The 25117-nt window shown below is 43.6% G+C and overlaps 1 protein-coding gene across 18 annotated transcripts in view; it reads right to left on the reverse strand.

Annotated features, from left to right (window-relative positions):
- MAGI1 (membrane associated guanylate kinase, WW and PDZ domain containing 1) overlaps positions 1-25117 on the reverse strand; it is a 301269-nt gene that overhangs the window by 194205 nt on the left and 81947 nt on the right. Inside the window, exon 1 of one of the 18 annotated variants that reach the window (XM_021409813.1) lies at positions 23806-23845. The exons of the other annotated variants lie outside the window; for them this stretch is intronic. Coding sequence (XP_021265488.1) covers positions 23806-23830 — 25 coding nt within the window. The 5' untranslated portion in view covers positions 23831-23845. Of the gene's footprint in view, positions 1-23805; positions 23846-25117 lie in introns of those variants that run through there. 18 annotated transcript variants of the gene reach the window in all.

Consider the following 25117-nt stretch of genomic DNA (forward strand, 5'->3'; position numbering starts at 1 on the left):
TACCACCAATATCTCCCCACTAAACCATGTCCCTTACTACATCTAAACATTTCTTGAACGCTTGCTATGGTATCCTCTGTTATACACATATGACAAACTAGATCAGTCAAATAATTATAAGAACTTGAAATTTCTAGACTTTACTGCAGAAAGCTATTATGGATCTGGACATCTGAACTCTGTTTTCTTTGTTACTAAATGCCTGAGTGTGTTGAACTACTTATGGAGCACTAAGTTCAGACTTAAACATTCTTTGTCGCAACTCAAAAATAAGAATTCCTATTGAAACTTAGCATTCAAGATCAAGAGACTAAACATTAGCTTGCCAAAACTCTAAATGCATTGGAGTAACTTGAAAATGGGATCACAGCACTAACAAAGTGGTGAGAATTGTTCCGATCTGTAAGCACACATGAAGCAACAATTCTGAAAAGAAAGCTAAGTTTCTAGGTGATGATCCCTTAAAAGTAAAAGTCACTCATTTAAAATTAAGGCCCAAATATAGTGCACTAACCAGAGCGTCCAGATTTTGATTCTGCAGGGACAATGCTGATGATGTTTTAATTAAGTCCTCCGCTAATCCTCAAGCCTCAAGTCTGTCTAATTCTTTAGGAGAACGGTGATGTATTTCAACAAAGAATGTCATACACCAATATTACATAAGGATAGTGTTACATAGCTTTAGTCTTCGTTGAAAGCAGGCTATATTTTTGTCGAATTAGATTCAGTTATTTTGGTAAGGATTGTTATCACATCCTGAGAAACTCCGGAAAATGAGCTTTGCCAAGTTAACTGTATTTTTCTTCTCTTTAGTGCTGAAAAAGCAATAAAATTAGGAAACTGCTATTAGAAATTTGGCAGCTACAATCCTTGGCTGCAATATATTTAACATCCACCAAACAGTTTGCAAGAACCCATGCAAGTCCAGAAAACATCTGAACAGGATGATTCTGCCCAGTGACAGAAAGATTTCATGCCCTCGATGCCAGTTTGACCAACCCATCTCCCTGAAATAGAACTTCTTACGTGGACAGAAGAGACACATCCGTAGATACTCTGTATTAAGCAGAGGGAAATCATTAACTGTGTCTGGCCATCCTCTGCTATAGATAGCTTATTTGAGAGCCATGGTCGTAGCAGCGCCCCAACAGAAGAGCTGCCTTGAGGACTAGGAAGCCTGTGAGAAACGTGGCTGATCATCTTTCATTGCAGAAGTGTACTCATTGGGAATAAGGGAGAAAGGTCCACCCAGAGACAGAGCAACCAAAACCAGGAAGAGCCAGCAATCTCTTCGGTTATTTCCTCTTTTTTTTTTTTAATCTCTTGTTCAACCCTGCTTCTTACTGGTACACCTCCTGCGCAAACACACACCCAGAGCAGGAGGGCTGATTTTCCTCCTGCTTGATCCCATAGGAAACCACACCGAACAACAAGGAACACTAACACAGCAATCTCTGCGAACAACATTTCTCTTCCACGTTGCCCCTCGAGCAGAGAGACAACTTCCCCCAACAACGGTTTGCAACAACGGCTGCATGTAACTAAACCTCCGCACCGTACAACCAACATCACACATGAAGCTGTAAATCCAGCCACCGCAGCAGGGACAAGGGATGCACGTGCCCTCCTGCTGTACCACCCCAGGCTGCACATCGAGCGTGATGCGGAGGGAGCACAGACACGCTGCAGGTCTGAGAAGGACATGCAGCGCTCCTTGACCAGCAGCTTTACACGGCTTTGTTCCACCAAACAGGCCCGGATCAATCCACACTGATAAGCTGTAGATCACGGGCATTTAATTCAGCCGTGTTTCACAGCAGTCACAAACCATTACAGAGCAAAGTCAACAGTATCGACAATTACTGCAGCGCATGAATTTCCAGACCTCTGCTGTGCAATTCAGAGGTTACCGCTGCACAGTGCGTGCAAAGGGTTTTTAGATTTCATTTTAACAAATCCAAATCTCAATATATTTCTTCCTATATTTCACTATATTTATTTCACCAGCAAACACAATTGATTCAATGGACAACTTTATTTAGTTCACACACACACAAAAATCAAAGCTTCTCTGATGGGGCATTGAAATCCATAAAATTATTCAAATGCATCACCTTAAAGTATTGACAGAAAAATCCACGTTCGGTTTTAATGTGTTTACATCACAACTTTGCCTGCATAATGCAAAAACCTTCTGAAAACTCCAGCACTGAATCTAGCTCAGCTAATGTAAATCCGTGACCTGCCTTGTTTTTCCCTCCCTAAACCCTTCAGGTTATTGGTGTCTTGAAACATCTTCAGATAAACAGCTTTATGGAGCTCTTCAGGCATCCCTGATTCCTGTGCCCGCTGCTGGAGGTGCAGAACTTGCTGTCTGCTGCCACCCCAGCGACTTGTTCAACTGCTGCTTAATGCAACATCGCCCTCTTAGTCCTCTTTCCCTCTTTTGCACAGGCATCAAAGCTGCAGCCATCACCATGGAAACTAGCCGGAGGATTTTAAAAAGCAAAAATCAACATGCCTCATCCAAAGCTAGCACACTGCCACCCACTGGGAACCGGTGTTAGAGAGTCTCCAAGTACAAAGCAGCCCTCCTCTCTGTAAGCAAATAACTGCTCATTGCAGCCGCCTGCATTCAGACCCAAGTGCATGCACTTCTGTGTCAATTATTTTCCCACCAAATGGCAGCGCTTGTCCTTAGTGCCAAGAATATCCTGCTGGGACTCAAGGTGAATGCACGCAGCTGCTCTTTGCTACCTTTTTAATACAGGAGATCTCCTGTTTTCAAGCAAGTTTAATAAGCAATTGATTCATGCAAGATGCATTGCTTCACCCTCTGCAATGGCTTATGTATTCACAGAGAGCAGAAATGGGCTTCCAGTGTAACAGAGCCATGCAATGCCATTGGGAGCTGCAGGCGTGGGCTGTATCAGGGATCAGGTCAGGAACTTGCAGTTTCTTTCAGCGTGGTACAAAGTACCCAAGAGAATTTGGAATTCCAGGGAGCCAGCTTTCGTTGAGCCATAATGATTCTCTACCAGCCGATATTAACTAATATCAGATTTTACTTTGGGAGGATCTCCATGGTGATCTGAGCCTGCTGAGATCAGCTGGTTTTTTTTGGTGGGGATGTAAGAACAAAAAAAATGGCCTAATTAAAGGGGAAACAGCCTCAAAAAATTGGACAAAGGAAGAACCACTCATTTATGTGCTGCAGTTCTGTCCTCCAGACAGAAGCAAAATGCTGAAGAAATCTCCCTGATGTAGTTTAAGTCACAAGAAACCTTGACTCTAGAGCCTGTCATTAACTGAAAAATAAAGTAAGCTGACGTGGGGAAAAAAAAAATGTGAGAAAATATTGCTCATGAAACCCTAACTCAGAAGAATCACAGTAATTTTTACAGTGGTTTAGGAGAGAATTTGCAGATCTACTGCAGCATTACACATCAGCTCTCTGGGACAAACCTTTAACAGGAGGGAGGAAGGAAAAGGGAAAGGTATGCAAGACCTGGTTTGTTTTTCACTCTGTGTTCCAGCAACTTACAATTCAAAATACTTTTAACTAAGCAAATTGCTGAGATTTTCACAAACTTAGATGGGCGTTTTTCTATTTCATCTCATGCTGCTGAGAGTGATTAGATGCTTCTTTCCTACATGACTATTTTTCTCCCCTTCTTTCTTTTAATAGGTTTTGCAAATACATCCACATGCTTATTGCAAACTGATGCTCCAGAAATGATTTAGATTTAGTATTTTTATCAGGCACAAGCCAGGCAAAAAAATAATTTAAAGTAGCAGGTAATTACACCAATGAAACATTTATGGAAACTAATTATGCCAAAGCACTCGTTTATATCTCAGGATATTTTATATAACTAAGCAAAAAAAAAAAGTTTAGGAGTTCTACAGAGTTACAGTTCACTCCTTTTGCAACAGAGAACACAGGCAATAATTTCCAGAAGATTAACCAAGTGCAAGCTTCCCTGTGTAGCAATACTTATAGTGGGGAGGGATAGCTATGAAAGAGCTGTTTTCTCTAGTCTTGAAACAGCCCTGAAGAAATAGCAGCATTGAAAGTCATCCCTTCTGCAGTCAGCACAGAGTCCACGCTGTGCCAGATGATGCAGAGGTCTGGCAGTGTTGAGGTGCTGCTGAACAACGTTGTTTTCCACACCAACATGAGCCTGGCCTTGTATTTGCTGCCTCTCTTTCTCCGAGACTGAACTGTGTAATGGGGCCTTTTTGCTGCCAGTCAGGACACCAAGCAGTGGGTTTTCATTCCCCCCCCTCCCTTTTCTGTAGATGTGGCAGCAAAACCAGTGGGATTAGGTTTTGTAGAATCATTAAGGTTGGAAAAGACCTCTCAGACCATCTAGTCCAACTGTCAACCCATCACCACCATGCACGCTAAGGTCCGTATGAAGACTACATGGATTCTCATATAGATGCTAAAAATGGAAAGCATTCCCCCTATTGATCAACAAATAATTATCCATAAGCAGGAGATGGAGTAGAATCACACTTAATACACTGTAGACCTAAAGCCATCATTTATGTGACAAGCTGCAGTGTCAAAAAGTTGTTTTCAGGCCAAAGACAGTCCCTGTGTTGGTGCTGAGGCCAAAGGAGCTAAATCAAGTGGAGAACTTGCAGTTCTTTCATCGAGGGCCTTTCACAACAGCCCGTGAACAACAGATGGGAAAGCACCACTTTGCCCAGGCACAGCTCCTATGCCCTCCTGCACCCTAAATTCAGCTCATGTGCTGCTGGCTGTTCCACCATGCTAATCTCACCCATCCTGCACATATCAGGAAGAGAAAGAGGAAAAAAGTTAAAAATATTAAGAAATACAACCATGTCTGGCTTTGTTCTCTAACATCCCTCCGCTCTGGCTCCTGGCAAGCACCTGGGATTCCAGAAGGCCTGGTCCAGCCATCACCTTCAGATTCCTGAGCCACCCAAAGGGCCACCAGTTGGTAGCACCACCAAGGTCTATGTACAACAAGGCATGCATTCCGTACATGTAGTCCTCTGTATTAGGAGAAAAGGGTGAATTATTAACAAGAAGTAGGAGAGCTTTATAAAAAAAACACACTAATAGCCTTGCACAGGATCAGTAAATGAAGGCTATATGATTTCTGCCACCTTCATTTAGAGAAAAGAAATTGCTTTCCAAGGATCTCTGATGAGAAAATGTTGAACAGAAGGAAAGATGATTCGTTCATGAATTTGTCAGCTTTCCACTAACCAGCAGTTGATAACAGCATAAGAGATAGGAAGGAGTAAGAAAGTAAGGGATAAGAAGCACAGCGAAAGTCAAGGATAAGCCATGTAAACTCCACAAGGAAGACGACGGAGAACTTAACTGCTTCAGATGCTTCCACTTCATCTTAGAGACAAAGGCGAGAATGCCAGCTCCATCACACTGTAATGGCCAGCTCTCCAAGGAAATATTGCATATATACGCCTGTACACATATGCACATCTATATAAAAACTCTGGACTGAATAATTCCCTGGCCAACACAGGGAACAAAGGCAAGCCGCCCTCCTTGTTGTTGAGAGTCACTACATTCGTCCTCTTTGTGAAGCATGTAGACATATCTGGATGACACTAACTATAAATGGAACAGTTGTTCAAGAAAAGCACACGCAGTGGAAGTTACACACAGCAATAAGAGTCTCTCCTGTTTGAGGGACTGGGGTGGTTACGATGGTATTTTGCAGAAATGCTGCTGAAATCAGTAACATATCCAACAGCTAAAATTAACTTTACACACTATTGCCATATAAAAGGTACATTTTTAATCCAAATCAGATGAAAAGTGAGTTCCAAAACAGAGCAAAATGAATAATGATAATATGGAAATCGAAGGACGCGAAACAGAATTTATACATTATAAGTTTCAAGGCAAGACAGATTCCATACGCAAGTTAAATACGGTGACACTTCCCCAGAGAATAATGAACACCCTTGAATAACACTCAGAGCGCTTCACAGACATTAACTAATTAATCTTCAGTCCTCACATGGATGGAAAAATTATACAGTGGGTAACAAGGTCAGAGCTGCAGAGGAGATGGGGCTGAGATGAAGCAGCCTGCCCCATGCAGCAGCATGGCACAAAGCTGGACAGGAGCAGGGCAATAGCAGCACTGCTCTCTGCAGAACACCCCGAGTGAGGCTCATGGGGCATCCCAGGAACAACAGGGAGATGCTGTGATGCTTCCAGGTGCTTTCACCAGATGAAAGCTCTGCCAGCAGAAAAGTTAAGGCACAATTTAGCTTTGAAAACGTAAATAAAAAAAAAAAAAAACAAGAGTGTGCTGATGGACTTCCCACAGGTGACTTTCCTCCCCCTGGAAAACAAAAAAAAAACCAAAAAACCCAAACCAAGTTCAGCTGTTTGTTGTGGTGCTAGAACAGCACCACAGCAGCACTGTGCACTCACTGCTCTCTGGCACACAGTATGGACTCTGACTTTTTAGAAAGTGCTTTGGAGTACTTTGAAAATAGTAAGGCACTGTTTAAAAGGTTGGGTACGCGCTGCAGCACTGTCAGCAGATAAATCAATTAAAAGCTTGGCTACTGCCAGCAGCAGCGTGTCTGCTAATCCTTGGCTTCCTTCGTGTGATGATCTGGGCTTTGGTTTCTGAAGTAAACCTGTGTCTAAACTTACATGGAGACAAGGTAAGTGCTAGAAAACAGCTAGACCTCACAGCTCTAGCAGAAAATCCTTCAGAACTCAAGGGCAAAAAAGACATTTTATTTCTTTCTTTTCTTCCTTTGAATACGGCTTTGGAGGTAAAGGAGTGAGAGGACATTGGCTGCACTGTTTCTAGCCCTTGTACAGAAGTACAGAGCAGGAGACCCATTCCATATGAAGATTTACCTAGGAATTAAAAACAATAATTCTGCATTGCCTCAATGATAACAAAAAGTTGTGAAGAACTAGGGCTGGAAACAAAGCAGCTAGATGTCTTATCCCATTCAGCAGGATGGAAAGTTTCCATACACTGAATAATCTCAAGAAGAAAGGTACTCAACACAGTCCAGCCCAGAGAGAAAGCGCAACAGCCACACAACCAAAACATCAACAGCAAAACAATTTCAGATATTTCACTTTGACACTGCACATTTAGATCGACGCCTTGAAATTCAGCAGGACTAGATGGAGATGTGTCTCTTTCAGCCCTTTTGTCGTGGGTCAGTCCGGTTTGGGACTTGGGCTGAGAGTGGGAGGGGGCAGAAGGGAAAGTTCCACCAACACGGGTGGGGTTAGATGGGAAAAGGCGACCTGGGTGAAAACAGTGAAAACAAATATAATTCATAAGTGAAGACAAAGATAGCAGGGAGGGGTGAGGAAGGGCATAGAGCTCTGAAGAATTAAAAAAAAAAAGGCACATAAAGATGTAAACAAGATTTCAGCTTGAAGGAACTGGCAGTTCCGCTCTGTCACTGGCATTTACATTGCGTTTCCTCCAGCTTTTATAAAACCTGTCTCCTCTAATTCATTCTAATTCACTCCTAGTGCATATGCGGGCAGTCTAAAAAGCAGTAGTTGGACACCTTTTGACTGAAAGGAAATGTTTTGGGCACAGCTCAAAGCCTGTGGGAGTCAAGAGAGAGTTGAATTTGGCCTTTCAAAGAAACAAGATGCCAGGATAGTCACATGAATGCCTAAAACAACTTCTCAGCTTAAACAGAAGACGCATATGCCTGGGTTCAGTTTTAGCCACTAGCTGGAGCAGGCTGTTTTTAATTAATAGCAGGTGGCGGCTCTCTCTTTTGGCTAGAGAGCAGACATGCACAGTTTGCCTTTCTTAGTAAAAACCACAGTGTTCTGCAAATTGCCGTCCAGGGCCACATCTGTACAAACACCGCATGGGGACCTGGGCCCACAGGGACAGCTGCCGGCACCCAAGGCTCTGCAAGCAGGCACACCAGCCAGCAGAGCAAGGGTGGCAATTGACCCTTTTTGCTCAGCTCTCATTAGGGCACAAATGGAATCCTCCTAGTTTCAGGCGCCCCTAATCCAAGAAAGATTCTGAGCAGCTTGAGGGAGTCCAGCCAGGACTACCAAGACGGTCAGGGTTTGGAGGCATGCAGTCATTGAGGAGAGGATGCATTAGCTGGGTGCCTTGTGCAAGCCACGTCAGATGCTGCGAGATGCTCTGCTCTCTTCTGAAATGGAAAAAGTTCCCAGCTGATCTCAGTTCCCTGAGATGGTACGAGTGCGTTAATGATGTTAATATTCCAGATGTCTAAGAATCAGCACAGTTCTTAAATCTAAAGGCATCAGCGTGGACTGTGAAAGCTGAGTAAACTATTTTTACTCTAATAACTTGCCTGGAGTATTTTGGGACAAGCAACAGTTCAAGGGTTCAGACCGGTTTCTGGATAAATTGATGGCAGTCTTGGAACTGACTTCAAGAGGGGCAGAACTGAGCTCTGGCTTCTCAGAATTGTGTATCATACCTTACCCTTTCTCTACAAGAAAACCTCGTCTGCATCCAGGAGAAAATTTTTCCTATCTGACAAAGAGTGAGGATGATGAGAGAAGGGCTCTAAGGAAAGATGAACGCAATATTTCAAAACTAGGCACCCTGCTGTTAATTATCATCATTCCTACTGCAGTTTACGCATATTAGAATTACGCTGGCACTCCTCCGTCTGGGAAAACAGCTTGAAAGGAGAAAGGCAAAGGGAATCTCTACAGATTGTTTTTAATTCCTAGGTTGCACAGCAGGCAACACGCAGTTTGTAAATTCACGTGCTGTATCACTGAGTAGGAGAGCCAGTTTTCCAGGTATATAAATCTGGGTTTAACCTCTTCAAGGAAACAAATAAATAAATAGGCATATTTCCATTCTCCCTTATCGTAGTTAAAGGGACACCTCCGTCAGCTAACAGTGACACGCAGGGACTCGAAATGAAAATGCAGACTGAATTCCAAAGCAGCACGACCCCCATGTAACCTTCTTTTCCAGGGCTGCATTTTGGAACTAAATGGTAAAACATGAGCTCTGTGAGGATGCTGCTCTCCACCGCTGAAGCCAACCAAGTGCCCAGGACTCATTTTGTTTCCAAGAAAAAGACAGTGATTAATTAGAATGTGAAGACATCTTCCTGCCAAATATTTCCCAGCCTTATGTTCAGCTAAGTATAATTAAGGCTCGCCCATATAATCCAAATGACTTTTAGCCATTCTCAACATGACATCATCTATCACCCAACAGAAGTCCATGTTTGCTGAAGAACAGATTGCAGCCAAGTAGAAGGGCTGCACATTAGGCAGATTTACTTGTGTCTAACTAACAGCTACTGTGATATAAAAGGCCAGTAGCTGCTCTCTTTACCACAACCATGCCTGGCTAGCCTATAAGCACTATCATCAATAGCTTTAAATAAGCATTACTCCTTGGCCTCAGCTGCTGCTCATTGCATACTGCCTTGGTGTGCTGCTGCAGAGAGAGAAGGAATGCTTTGCAGGTGGCATGAGCTGTGGGGTGGAGGTCCAAGCACTGCCCATGGCTCTCCATGCTCCAGGTCAGGCTCAGCCCCAGGAGCTGACATTGCAACAGCTTAAATCCCATTTCCCTTCCACCCAAAATGGTCACGCTTCACCTTAAGCATGTGCTCAGAGCACTTTGCTGATGAAAACCATCACCACTGTAGGATTAAAGAGGAGTACAAAAGAATGGGTAGAGGAGCCCTACATAAGTAGAAGCTCCCTTATAAGAGCCCGCTGCTGCAGCAGGGACCTGCCCTGCAATTTTGGGGCAAGTTTCTCTGTCTGCTTCTCTAATTAAAATGATGATCTCATAACACCTTCAATGCTGAAAAGACAAGAAGTGTCATCACATCAGGATTAATGACTTGAATTAGCTCTCTTGCCCCTGTGCCTCACTATCTACAGCAAAGATAGAGGGTAGCCTCACCTCTATGAAGTAACACTTGAGGGTTTCTTTGGCACGTGTTTGTCCAAGCAAAACACTTTCTCCTCTTATCTTACCAAAATAAACTACTTAAGGAGGAAAAAAATTTCCCATGTATTAAAAAAATGCAAATTTCAAGCAGCTGTAATGAAGATAATCAATTTTAAGCTGCTGATGGCTACCTTCCTGCAAAGCTTTATTATTTTTCATCAAGTATCTACAAGAACCAGATCACGTTTCCAGCTTTCTGGTCCTCTCCTGTGTAATGAAGGAGAATCATGTGTAATGCTTTCATTTCATTTACCCTAGAAATACAGAGTTATTGATTGCTGTAGATAGACTTCCTAGCTATAAGAGAGTGGAAGCAACATTGCTATGCCTCTTGTATTGCTTAACACAGCGATGGATAGAAAAAAAAAAGAGCAAAATGAAATTTTGAGGTAGGGGGAGAATATTTCTGCAGAGAATAAATACTGAGTGGCAATACCTAAACATACCAAACAGCTGGGAGCTACAGGCTGCCTTTTGTGACATTAAAGAAATAAAGAAATATCGTGACATAAAGAATAATTGTGACATAAAGAAATATCTGTGCAACTATATCTGAGCATTACCAGAAAGGTCTAGGGTTGTCAGACAAAAAGTTCTATACTAAATTCACTGAAAAAAAATTAGAGGTCTACGTAAGGCCCAGGAAATATTCCTTAATTTGGATTGTGATTTTAAAGTGTGCATAGGACATGTATGACAGAGAAATCAAAATTAATCACAAATGAAACACTGGCACAACAATGTACAGACAAAAAATTGGCGTCATCAAGGTTATTTTTTCATGAGAAATATTAGAATATTTTTAGAGTTTTTATATTACTCTTCAAAATACTACAGGAAAATATATACTGTTTATTTGCCTCGTGCTGTTTGATGTCATCTATCAGAACAGGAATTTAATGACAAGACAAACCACTGTAAATGCTTCAGTCATCACAAAGTTTTTTGCCTGAAGTCATAAAACTATAAATTACATTGGCTTTTCACATCAACTTTATCATCAAACCTTTGAATTGCACCAGAACTGAAGACGCGTTGCTGGTTTTGCTTCTGCAAACTGTGCATGGCAAACCAGCATGTCACCACCAGGGAACAAACCTAAATCCTGCTGTCCTTGCTGATATGCTTTTTCTTCACTACAGTGCCTCTATTCAGGCTCCCTCTCACCATCTCCTTATTTTGAACCCACTACTGCTCTTCCTTAAGTAAACCCAGCAAAAACAGAAAACGATACAGCTGCTTCATGTAACATCTCTCCCATACCCTCTAAAATCTGTTCTTTAGAGCTGATATTTCACATCAACTGTTTAAAAGCAGCGTCTTCCACTCAGCGAAAAACTGACTGTCCTTTCGTGATCAATGCATGCAAAAATGGCATTAATAAGTAAAATGAAAGTATTGGCCTTTTTTATTTTGATATTTACTTTCCAAGTCTCTAACTGACCATATGTTAGGCTGAAGCAAGCAAACAGGACCACGATCTTACTCACCTCTTGTTTACGTCACAAAAATACAATTTTTTTTTTTTTTTAAAACATTTTTTGCTTTGACAGGCATCTTAGCCCAACCACAATGCTTTCAACGAATCAACGGAGCTCTTTTTCCTGTGTCTGCAGCTTGTTCAAACCAAAACTTTTCAATGCCCAGTTTGGAACAGCAGGCACAAAACCCGCTCGTCCAGGTGCTGCAGCATTCCTCCAAGTGCTTTGAGAAATGGCAGCATGACATGTGATCTCCTACCACCTCCCTGAGACTCCTTGCTGTCCAGATACAGGAAGTCCTACACTCAGCTCCTTGAGAGGACACCTGATTGCCCATACAAAATCATAAATCAGGTTGAGGCATTCACCGAGAACTCCTCCTTCACCCCCACTGTCTTTTAAAAATTCTTCACCACACGAAGACAACAGAAAATGCCTTACTTACACTCAGAGCTCTTAATTTTGCAGGCTAGAATACTTTGCATGATTTGGTAGCTTACAAATGAATACAAGGAGGCAGCATCTGTCAGCTCCCTTAGGCAGTCTTGCTTAACAGAATGCAATTTCTTACCTGAAAAACATAAATAAGAAACACACATTTACATTTTATTCTGCATAACTTAATATCTTATTTAGTACCTTAAATCACGTGCAAAACCAGTTCTTCCTGTTAAGCATGCAAAGAATCTGCATCACTTGTTTAGACTTTCTAAAATGAACAGTTGCTTCCAATTAAAACAGCTCAGACGTAAATATTTATACCAAATACAGAGAAGTGATTAACATTCCTAGCACAGACACCAGCTCACTGAAGCACAACGCTCTCTGGTTGCTCCCAGCTCACCGATTGCCCCAGACATCAAGAGAAAGGGGGATGCTGTGAGCAGCCCAGGGCACAGCTCCTGAACCTCAGCAGCCAGAGGTGGGTAGCAGTGGGTAAAGATTGACACTGGTCTGAATCACAGAGTGGCGTCGAGGAGAAACTTCAAAGAGCATTTTAGCTCTCCCCATTCATGACCAGCCTGCAGTCCCTAACCACCTGGATCAATTGGTATTGAACATGACGTCCATCCCCAAGGCTCTAAGGTATTAAATGTGTTTCGTGCAGGTCTCGGCAGTAAACTGGAACAAACTTGTAAGCCCAGCATGATCCAAAATCCACAGGGGTCTAGCAAGAATCCCTACAGTTGCTATGAGGTCCTTGGTTGCAGTCATAGATTGATAACATCCATTTTTAAAAAGGTATTAACGTACAAAGCTTCCACAAGAGACAAAACCCACAACAGCAAAAGAGAAAGCATCAATAAAACACAAGAGCTTTTCATTGACATCTTCAAGCAGCAACGTAAAGCCAAATCACACAGCGAAAGCACACATGCCTAGGAAACGTGCTTCGTCTCACGTGGGTCCACAAAACAAGTTTTTCCTCTCCTTTTCCTTCTCAAAATACCTTCTCCTACTAGAAGCAATGGAAGAAAATGGCAGTAAGCCCAGAGTCAGCATTTCAGCGAGAGGTCCTCTGAAAGACCAGGAGAAAGATCTCATTTCCCAGCGACTGCAAACAGGCCATCCCAGCTCCCTGGGTTCTGGGCTGGAGCTGGGGGAAGGATTTCACACCCTCCCCTCTGCCCAGTTTCTCACCCAAAAGGTTTTAACTGAATTTTAACTACGCAAGGTGATTCCTTGACCATTACTAGGTCACAGCTTGTGCATTTTATTTTCCATACAGCTTGGAGTGTAAGACAACAACCAAATGCAGCTATCTACATCAGAATGGCGTTGCAGTCTTTGAGGCTGCCTGGAACTACATTGTCCAGTGCGTGAACGCAGTTTATAAGAGGTTGTTGCCAAAGTTGGTCAAAGGAGATGATGAGGTCCAAGACAAGCAGCTCTGCTCCCTGCAAGGTAACAGAAGCAGCAGCAGGGGAGGAGTGAAGAATGCTGCCAGCTCCAAATGTGTTTGTCCCAGTCCTGGATGAGGGGGGTGGGAGGGTCAACACCCTGCTCCCTCCAGAGCTGCTTTGATGTGTGACTCTTGAATGGAAAACTCATAGGGAATTGTGCATCACACAGAGGGCTGACCAGGTCTCAAAGCTGTCCTCCTACCTGGCAAGCCAATTATCATGGAAAGACAGGACAAGCAAGATGCTCCTGAGCTGTGTTTCAGGAGCAAGATGACCTTAAGCAGTAGTATGTGTAAGGATGGAGAGTGGGAGATCCCTACTTGCAAAGCCTGAACCAGAGGGTCTGACCACAAGGCCCCACTCCCCAGCCCTGCAGCCTGACGGCAGCTTGCACAGCCCAGGCACCAAGAGCATTTGTGTTTCCTGAACACATGCATCCCCTCGCACACTGACCTCATAATTCACAATTACTGAACTGACTACACACAAGTGCTGAATGCTCCTCAGGAACTATCAGCAGCCTTTGTGGAAGAGCAGGACTACGCCAGGCAATCGCTGCATGAAAATGCATCAGGGGCTCTTTACATTCTTAACACTAATACGCAGAAAATGTGGCCCCCAGTGCTTGAACTTTAAGCAGGACACTGTGCTGCCCCGCAGCCCGCAGAGGGATTGCCAGGGATCAGCACTGCTGCAGCACACAAGGAGCACAAAGCCCCCCTTTATAGCAATACAGCGATGCATCGTGCCGCTCGCCCTCCTGGTTGAGGCTCAACTGCTGTTTTCTGTTACAGATGTGTTATGCAGGAGGGCTCAGATCTGACAGATTTTAACCACTTTTGATGGAAATTTGACACAGATGTTGCTGTCTCAGCACAATGTTACATGGAAAGAAAAGCAAACCCTACTTCAGCTTTACAGGAGGTTTCTGTTGTTGAGTTAGGAAGTGTCTCAGCTCCAGTTGATTCTCATCATCACCTCTCGGCTTGCCTGCAGAGAGGGGATTTTGCTTCATGCCCTCCCCAAACACAGAGGCTCGTTCCTCCCTGCAGAGTGCTGCTAACGCTGAAGCTGCTGCACCTCATCCCCTGTGAGAGGTGTCATTAACACGTAACAACAACCTGCAGCTCTGTTTGCACAGCACCACTTCAATGCCACGGGAAACCTGATATAATCTGGAGACTAGAGTGGCATATCCATTTAAAATGAATACCTCTCGGACAAGGAACAGAGGCATTTATCTGCTTGGTGATGAATGCATTGTTTATGCCAGAAATTCAGTAACAAAAGCAACGTTCTTAAAAGAAAACCAAAGTGATTCTGATACACCCTTATGATTATGACATAGGGAACTGGAGAAAACAACCAACAGCAGTTGAAACCGTGTATTTCAGTAGTTCAGTAACAACATGAAACAATTAGGCTTGCTACAGTCAAAGCTTTAGAAGAGCATGGCTGCTGCAGGACCTGTATTGCATCTATGTTATCTTAGCTATTCGCTACAAGACTATGGCCAGAGCCAAGAAAGGCCATAAATCATGACAATCCCGTATACACAAAGCAATAATATAAGATTCTTCTCATCTCTTCTTTCAAAACTTTAAAATCCCACCACATTATGGGCGGTGGTTTGAAAAGTCAGTGTTATTTTAGCAGCAATAGCTTTTGCTAGCAGCTTTCGGAACACAGCTGCATGAGGAGGAAATTATTTTCCTAACATTTACTTCTTCCAAAGGCTAAAAAAATGTCATGGCTAAAAAAGGCATGACTGCAACCGTAGGTACAGACTAATATCCATTTAAGTCTTAGCTAAGGGTGCCAAACTTCAGGCAAGTCATGGGTCTACTGGTAGCAAATAACAGAATACCAAAGAAAAGCAGCAAAAGTTAACTTCTCTGCAGTCCAATTAATAGTGCAGCAGCCTGTTTGGGTAAGTATAATCAGGAAACAAGGCCCATCACCTGAAATTCCAAAGAAATGCAGACATGTTTGGTACGAAAGCTTTTCCACCTTAGGCAGTGCCAAACATTTGGTGAGAAGGTCACTTCTTTTTCCTGTTTCCAGGACACCTGTGTCAGAGGAGGACTCGGCAGCCCAGCATGCTGCCCTGGAGCAGGGCAAGCAGAGCCACTGCAAGGATGGGGTGACACTGTGCCTGCCCATGGCACAACCTCAGAGCGACTAAAGGTGTTAGGAAAACACCGCTTTATGCACCAACCAATCTGAAGCCATCTGAATTTGCACTGCTGAACACAAGTCCCCATCACCCTAAGCCCCCAGAATTGCTGCCCTACACCCCAGTGCTGTCAATAAATTACCTAAAGCTCAGGACAACAGAATGGAGTGCAAATAAGCCCATGTCCAAAGATCTATTGCTAAGGAAACAAATTTCCCTTCACTGCATAAAATTGTAGGAATGTGCCATTAAAGTGATCAAAAGCTTAGTATTGGTGCCACTAAATCTCAGAGGGTTGCCATTTTGGATGCCTATTAGGAGTTTATATTTATTACATAAATCATCGCATTCCACGGAGAGCCATGTGAACACCAGAATCATACCCTTTAACTAGCTTTGATATGAAATTTAAAGGCTGAGGAGCAGTAATGGCACTATTAAAGACACCTACTTTTTGCTTCCTGAAAATAACAGCATGCTACAGAGCCATGAAAAGAGGAAATGATAGCAGCGTTAACCTGTAGTAATTACACTAATAAAGAGAAAATAGCACTGAAGAAATTGTGGGGCAGAAGACACTAAAATTTCTGTGTCTCGCTAAAGCACTGGTGTAACCTTTCAGAGAATATATTTGCAAAGTACATTAAAAAAGTTCCAGTTATTTCAAAGGTTACGATTATCACCTTCCCTTATTTAAATTGACACTAGTTATTACTATACTTTCTTGGTCCAGAGTCCAAAAAAAAATGCAAAGAACACAAGCGTAAATTGTGAACGTAAATTGCAGATATAAAATTACATTATTTATTATTACAGTGCTATTAAGTTGATATATACTGAGTTTGGGCTGCTCTTCTCCTCCCTAATGTAAGATTCAGCAAGGAACAGCAAAGCCTAACTCTAGGACAGAATTAGCTATATAAAATTAAACCCTACTTCCTCTTGATCACCGTATCTTGTCATCTAACAGGCAGAATTTTATTTTTTATTATTATTATTTGTCTTCCCCCACAAAATTGCCTAACATTATTGATGGGTGACAGCTGTAACACGCTTCCATATCACTAACAGCATAGTTTACGCAAGGCATCGACCATTTGGATGATTCCAAAAAGAATTCAGAATAAAGGAGGAACAGCGGTACGGCATTGATTTAGAAACAAGCAGTAAAACCTTCTGCCTCTTCCCCCATGGAACACAAAGGCATGCAGTGCTAGCTCCTTCACTTGCAACCAACATCATCTTTACCAACAGCTGTCAGCAAAATGTAGATGAAACAGAGGGAGAACAGCAGAGGATGTGATGAGTGCAACCAAATTTAAGAAGTTTACGCTGTTGCCTTGAGCTAAATATCACTCACTATTATCCACCCCGGGAGGCATCGGCAGATGCGTTAACAGAAACCAGTGGCCCAGGACACAGTTGAAGGGATGCAAAGGGTTGGTTTTTCATTTCAACTAAAAGGGGAACATGAGTATAACCTAACTGTCGGTGCGACTTACTGACCCTCAGACAGCAAGCATGATTCAGGGGGAAAAACCCACAGCACAAAAACATGTCAGAAGATGCTAAAGGAGGGCCCCGCAGGTGAAGCACAACACCAACCCAGATCTGAACAGTGGGTAATCAGGTGCAATAAGGCAGGCATACAATGTGTGTCCCAAGTACTTGGGAGAGCCAGCCCTCGTGTTACCGCACCTGCAGAAACACAGCTTGGAGAGGTCAATGCAGAGGTGCCTGCAACACTTTCTGCTCTGACAGGCACTAGCTATTCCCTCCTTAATATGAGAGAAAATCTGTTTAATTTTCGAAGAGGACTTCTGAAAGCATCAGTGAAATTAATTGTAAGCTTCACAGGAAAACCTGCAATTGCTGGCTGCGAGCCATCCCAGCTCCTGCAACACAGCCCCACCACCGGCTTGTGCTGGCAGGAGTGGCAGCGTATTAAGGGAAGAGACAAAAACCAGGAGGCAAATGGATTCAGCTTCTGTATGGTGGCAGAATAAGGAGAAAACTCTTCATCTGCTCACAAATAAGCGCTGTAAAACATTAAACCATACACCCTGCTAATTAATCTCACTCAAACGCATCAGGGATCTGCTGAGTGGGAAGTCTGCCCAACAGCCAGGTGAAAATAAGGTAGATAGAAGTGTTGAATCTCTGGGAAGAAATACATGTTATATGTGTGCACACACAAATACCCAACAGCAAGCAGAGCAGACTTCAACCAATGCTTACTGTGCATGCCTTCTTCCTCCAAATGAAGTGAGATCTCTATCAGGCACAGATACACAGCAATCACTGAATATCCCCAGCTGGAAGGAGACCCACAGGGATCCTCGAGTCCAAGCCCTGGCTTCACACAGCACCACCCAATACCCAAACAAGTCTGAGGTAGAGCACTGCCCAAACGCTGCTTGAGCTCCATCAGGCCTGCTGCTGGGTCCACCAGGAGGCCAAGGCCACAGCCACCCTGCTGGTCACACGCACTCATACAAGCATTTCCTGGAAAAGCAACTCACACGTGGAGGCACCCTCAATGAATCCACCAGAAAGGGCTTTATTTTTGCCCTATAAAACAATACAGGGAGGTACGGCTCCCACTTAGGCAAGGAGCAGGCCTAGTTTTACCTTTGTGAGCCGTGCCACAGAAGGCAATCAACTGCAGCATGTTCGTGGCCCCTCCGGATTTACAACTGAAAACAAACCAAAAACCTTCATTTTTTCAGCGTCTCAAATTGCACTGCTGAAATTTGAGGAGAGTGTTGTTGTTCTTCCTTGTAAGCTGCTAAGCAAGCACTTGAGTTTCCTTCCCTTTACATTCACCATAGTTTGCAGCTCATTAACCTTTCCTGACTCCTTGCCTCCTCGCCATCCCAGCTCCTTTCAGGCCCGTTGTTTGCAAACAGAAGCCACAAGCAATGCCAAAGAGCCTCCTTGGAGCCTCACCTTCTCAAGAACTTCCCACTCCACATGACATACAGCCTGCACAACACAATGTCACACGTGTCAAGGCAGGGAAGTCAAGCACCAACTGCTGCTCCAAAGGTGATGGCATTGTTCTTGCTCTCACTAAAACAAAGAAAGCACACTCTACTGTGAAGTCAGATTTACTCTTTGCCCAGGTAAAGGATCCTGCCCTCATCTGGGCCTGCACAAGTACGTGCACAGCGCTGCAAGCAGATTTAATCACAGCCCAAGGGATGACAAACTGGCATCACACAGGAAATCATTACAAATGTGCCGGTCTGTTTTGACAGCAGTAATGTTGTTGTTCAGAGTTTTTATTCTTTGCTGTGAAAGCAATGGTTGTCACCCAGCTCAAGACAGGCCATTCCCTGGGTCTGTGGAGTTCCAGAGCTTAAAAAAGAACAGTGAGCTAAACTCCATGGAACAGAGCTAGAAGCTATGGCATGACTGCCCACTAAAGGGTTAAATCATGGAAGGCAAATATAATCCAAAACAGATTCAGATTTCCTACAGCTGCTTTCAAACCTCCCCTCCCTCCGCTTTTTAAGGGCCTATTTTACTATTTTCTAATCATAATGGAAGTGCAAGCACAACACTTAGTTTGGAGAAGTACTTCGATTTAAAGGCCTCTGTACACCAGCGCATAATTATAACCAGAGGGAGGGGCTGTTTTTTTTTTTTTTAAAAAAAAAAAGCACTAGAATTGCACTAGTTACAAACCCTAATGTAAATGCAGGGATTGTGGTGGGAAGGTGCCTTAAGCTGCTAATAGCTCATTCCACTCCTCACCGGGGAGCAGCCAGCAGCATTACCACCCTACAGCTAAGCCTGCATCAGAAGGTTGCATTGGTATATTTATAGCAACCATACCACTAACTCAGATGTATCCTAGGCCTGGCAACCCTCTAGTTTGCTTTTCCCATCTCATCAAGGCAATGATCCCATCACCAGACCGATGCTAGGAAAAGCCATGGTGCCACTGCAGCCAGGGATCCAGGCTGACTGGGCACTGCCAACCCAAACCTCCCATGGCCACAGCAGTGCTGGCCCCAGTCCATGCCTGTCACAGGATCACATTTCACCAAAGCCAAGGCAGGAGGGAGGAAGGGCCAGAACAAAGCTGGCTGGGCAGCACTGGGAATGCTCAAGAGCAGAGTACGCAGCATGGGCATGTTGGCAAGGGGCTGGCTTTTATACACCCGGCTTTGCACATCCCTCCTCACATGGAGAACACATCTAGGCAGAACTCAGGCACATGCTCAAGTGATTTTCTGAGCTGGGAGAAGGGTAAATATACATACTTAAGGTTTGATGAATCAGCACCCCAAGCAGTAAGACCTCTTGTGCTGAGTTAATGTTGGGATTACATCAATAGATGCACCTTAGGGGAAGGTTTCTACCACCAGATTTGAAAGTTCTGTTTTTTTTCCTAAGCAGATATCTGTCTATTTCAAGTCAGACTTGCAAATAAACCCGCCTTGTACTTCGTGTTTTGCTCAAGCAGAAAATAGAAGAAAACTGGAAGATTTTTCCTATGTCCCACAGAAAATTAGAGAAGATCCACACAGAACTGGCTGCACAGCCATGAAAGCTCTGCACAGTGCACCACCTGGCGCCAGCAGCACCAAGGTCATCACTGGGCCTCAGCTTCACCTCTGGGATGCAAAGACCAGCCAAAGGGTTTAGCATCTACCTGGCTGTAGGACTATTGTCCATTGAAAACAGGTGGTCCCTGCATTTGGTTGCAAACAATATTGCCAAAGCAAGGAGTCTAAGAGCAAAAATGCAGAACAAGCTATTACAGATTAAATTAGAGCACTACAATCAGGAGAGGAAATCAAAATATTATTTTGCTTTGTCATTTTATTCATGGGAGATCAAAACAAAAAGACTTTTAAAAATCTCAATACCATATGTCAGAAGTACATATTACCGCATCGCTCATATGATGTTAATAAAAATAATAGAGAACATAAAGCTGAGAAATCTGCAAAATAGATTTAAACATAACTGAGATTACCCGTTTTATTGGCCAACATCATCTTCAGTTAGAACTAACAAACATGCAACACCAGAAATGGCAAATAAAATAGCTTAATAGAGCTCATTTTTAATGTTTTTTTAATAAACCTAAGCCAATCAAACTTCACATCTGTTGCAATTCTATCAGTTTGCAAGAAGACAATTTTGTTGGCAAGGACACAGGCCTTTGGGCGTGTGCATCACTAAAATAATGAAACCCAGCCTCGCTCCTCAGACTAAAGAAGAGAAGATGATAACAAGGAAAGCTGGTGCCCCTCAGTGCAACCACAGATTTAATAGACACCACGTTTCTATGCTGTCTGCAGCCAGGAACAGATGAAAGACACTTGTGTGATTAGTTAACAAGTGGTCATTTAATCCCTCTGAACAAACCCTCCCTTCCAGTTTCAGACTCTCCTGTTACCACCAATGCCTGACTGCCTTGTTCCGTCGTGGCCCCAGCTCCGCACCTCGCACACAAGCCTGCATTCCCTGGGAGAACGCAGATCCTTCCACGTGTGCCAGCACAAGGAGCAAATGCTTCCCTGACTCAAAGATATTTGCTTTCGTTCTTCAGGAATTTAAAGTTCATGGATGACCTTAGATTTATGGCTTACAAAAACTGAATCGCTGAATGCACAAGGCTTCTAGTGCACGGGAGGTAACTCAGAGGTCACATCCTAACCTGAATCTCCAAATAGGTTTTTCTCAGTTTTCACTCTGTTCTCAACTTCTGAGAAGCTTTCACATGATAGCAATGTATAATTTGTACTAATTGCACTTAAACCACATTCTCTTAAAAGAGAATTTCTGGCTGTACTGCACCTTACGAATATAATTCATGACATAAAGCAGGAAAAAAATAAAATAAAATCACCTCTTACTTCTCCCCCTTTCCTTATCTAATCACTTCATGAAAAATTACTCAAAGGTGCCTTCAAGGCCAAGGAACACGCTCTCAGTCATTTGGTTTCCAGCCATTGACTTTTAAATGGATTGCTTGAAGCAGTGTAAATTTCTTAAATTCTACAACAGTAGCAAGATACCGAGTCTCCCTTTCATCTCAGCTCCTCAATTTATGCTCCAGCACACATTACTGCAGATACAGCCTCCTCCATCACGAACCGGTGACGCTGCCGGTATTAATGCAAACAGCCTTGCTCTACAGCTGCATGCAAACAAATTGATTCAACTCTTCTTGAATTGACATTAGAAGGTCCCAATTAGTCCCCAGGAGAAGTCTAGAGGAAGTATTTTTAGCTGTCCTAGAACAAATGAACCAACATTTCTCATCTACCATTTGAGTTGGATACTTTGTGTGCTTTGCTAAGCAGGAGTTTTAAAGTACAAGAATTACTTGATAATTCTGTATGCTTTTTGCCACTAGAGCATTATTCTAATCCCACAGATTGAAGTCACGCTGTTGGCTGCTTTGTCCCAAGAATGCTATTTAGTACCTCTATCTCTGGCTGAATTAGTGTCTTTCAGGACAGACAGTAAAGACTCACGAAGATGCAAACGTGCCCTTCATTAAAGCAAGAAGCCCAATTTTCCTAAGGTCTGGGAGCAGTGCTCTGTAATGGTCTGAGCACTGTGTGTCCTGGGTTCAGAGGCAGCAGAGTAGGGTCACACACCTGCAGTACACAAACCTCCCTCCGCATATTATTTCCCAACTAATTAATACCTCCTTGCAGCCCAGTAAATCAAGCTGGAAATTCCCTTCTCACCTGACCGTACCCGATGTCAGAAGTAGTGAATGGCACAACCTTAGCAATATTTACATCCAAATACAGTAGGTCTCACCAAGCCAAGAGGGATGGCCAAGGTTCACAACTCTCAGAGCTGCCAGCGTGTCTGCCAACACCCCAAACCCCCATGGGCTGTCTGTCATTGCTTGGGGAGCGAGGGCCAAACCAGCCCAAACCAAGCCAACACCGCAACAAGACAACACTCCAAGGAGCATTTACCCGCATTTAGTGTACAGGACTAAGAGAGAGCTGTGCCAGCTCTATCTTGTAAAAGGATATTCACAAATAAATTAATAAATAAATACAGAGTGCAGAAACCAGCGCTCACCGCGAGAGGGCACTTAGAAAACCTGCAGCTGAAAGCTGGTATTTAATAGCAGCTGCTACACCAGCAAGGGGGGAAAGGGCTTGGGAGGTAAATTCAGACCCTCTCTTTTGATTCAATCCTCTCAAACATGCAGCCAGGGATGGGCTGTCTTGTAACGAATACTGGATTGTAACCAGCTACTGAAAGCTCTAAGGATATATATTCTCCTTTCTTCGCAACACTATCACAACTGTAAATATTAGCATTCCCTCAAAACTTTGTGAAAACTTTGGAAATAAAATGTATTCGTTCATGACACGATATAACATCATGTGTTACTTTAACAAGGGGCTGGGGAACTCTTCCAGTATATCCAAGCGAAAACAAGAAAGGATACTTTCTTCCAACTATTTTAAAGCCCACAGGACTCAAACATCAGTCCAGCTGTTATCCTTTCTTTATTACAGTGAAAGCAGTGGCACCTTTCCCTGGCAAACACATTTCTGGAGAACAGGAGCAGCCAATACTGGCTCCAATACCTCAGTGCCATCCCATTCAGGGCTTTCCATATCCATTTGTCTGTTAATAAACCTCTTGAAAACATTTCAAAGGAAACTTGCTCGCTTCAGTCGCTCTCAGATTTCTACACACCTGACATTGGTGCCGTCTATAACGAAACAATTAACAATTCTGCTCTACTCCATGCAACTGCAAAGCCTGTTGATAACAAAGCCCCACTGATAATAAAACCCAGCATTTCTGTCAAACTTCCTGTATACTGAAGTGTTGCTGTTTACAAGGCTGAGGAAACCAGCCGTTACAATGCAGCTTGTAAGGAAATCTGATGAATTCAGCACACCAGAGCAGCCATTCAAACATACTGGCAGAACAACAAACCTAAGCCAAGACGTGTAATGGCCCTGCTAATGCTAAAATTATCTAGCAAAGGAGTATGAAAAGAACATCTGCCTTGCAAAGATAGAGGGCTGATGCTCAGTTATTCCTTATGTTAATAAGGCATTTTTCACAGCAGATCCACGGGCGCAGCAAAAACTGCCTGGGGAGCTTGATTGCTGTGCCACAGCCTGCACTTCTCTGTGGGGCATACCCATACCTACGGGAAGGGCTTCCCAGGAGATGGTGTACATCAACAGCAGTGAAAAGAAGAAAAAAATTCCTCAGTACCATTTCAGAGCTCATCAACTCACCTTCTCCATGAGATGGTGCTGTCATTTGAGGGCTGGAGCTCGCTGTCCCCACAGCAGGCAGTAGACACCAGAGGTGACCCTTCAGACCTCAACTGATCAGAAGGAAGCTGTCCATTGCAAAGCCAGCGTGTCTCAGCCCCACCTGCCCCAGGAGCTTCCTGGGCAGACAGTTGACCACAACTTCTTCCAGGGTCAACCAGCAGCCCAAGACCTAGCTAGCGCCCAGCTAGATGTCAGTCTTAGCCTACGTGCTCCAAAGAGGTTTCCACATTTTCCTCAGCCACTTTCCCCCTTCATGAGGCACCGGTGCTCTCCCTAATCACTTGTCAGGATTTTCCCTTTCAAGATCAACTGACTGCAAATGATTTCAGGGTGAAGTCTACAGGCTTAAAGCATGCAGCAGACCTGGCAGAAGCCCTGCTTCACTGCCCCTACGAAAGTCAGGGTTTTCAAACCAGGATTGTTTCAGCAGTAGTAGAACTGCATCAGGAAAAGCCCTGACAAGCAAGACAAGGGAGAGCAAAACCTCTCAGCCAGCTCAAGCCTGATGCATTTGGTGCTGCTCACAACAGGAGCAGACAGGCAGCAAGTCTGGTTATTCTTCACTCTGTTCCACCACACTTCCACCAGCTCCAGCAGACACCAGTCATCTCCTTTGATGGCCATTCTCTAAGCCAGCTTTGTTTCACAAGCTGAACTCATGGGCCATGTGTGTAAGCTCTCCAAGGCAAGACTGTCACCTTCTCACATCTATAAAAAGGCCATGAAGCTCAGAGCCCATTAAAGTCTTCACATGGTACAGCAACACCTATCTACGCTGATTTCAAATGTATAACACCCCATTTAATTGCTGATTCTTCTTCCCTGCAAGGATCTCTTTGCAAATAATTGCTACTTGATCTAAATAATGAACTACAGAACACAGCGTAAATGGTATTCAGCATTTGGGACCACTGTAATGTCACACAACTTCCACAGACCTCAGGCATGTGCACAGGACAGCACTGTGCATACTCCGTACCTGCCCGCCCCAACACAGTGTACTTCCAGGCACAGCCAGGGGGATTCAGGGAAACACTACACAGCGTTTACAAGATACATGGCCACAGGAATATCCAAAGAATCCTTTGGGCTGGAAGATATCCGTAAATACAAGTATATAAAAAGAAGTGCCATGCTCGCATTTCTGCTTGTACGATTTGTTTGAACTTCTGAGCCAACTGCTATTTTCTCAGTACATCAGAGCACACTGGGCAAGCAAACAGGCATCCTTAATGCTGAAAAAGAAAACGGCTTCAGCTTATGCATTTTG

Source organism: Numida meleagris, chromosome 11 (genome assembly GCF_002078875.1).
Source record: "Numida meleagris isolate 19003 breed g44 Domestic line chromosome 11, NumMel1.0, whole genome shotgun sequence".
NCBI classification, from domain to species: Eukaryota; Metazoa; Chordata; class Aves; order Galliformes; family Numididae; genus Numida; species Numida meleagris.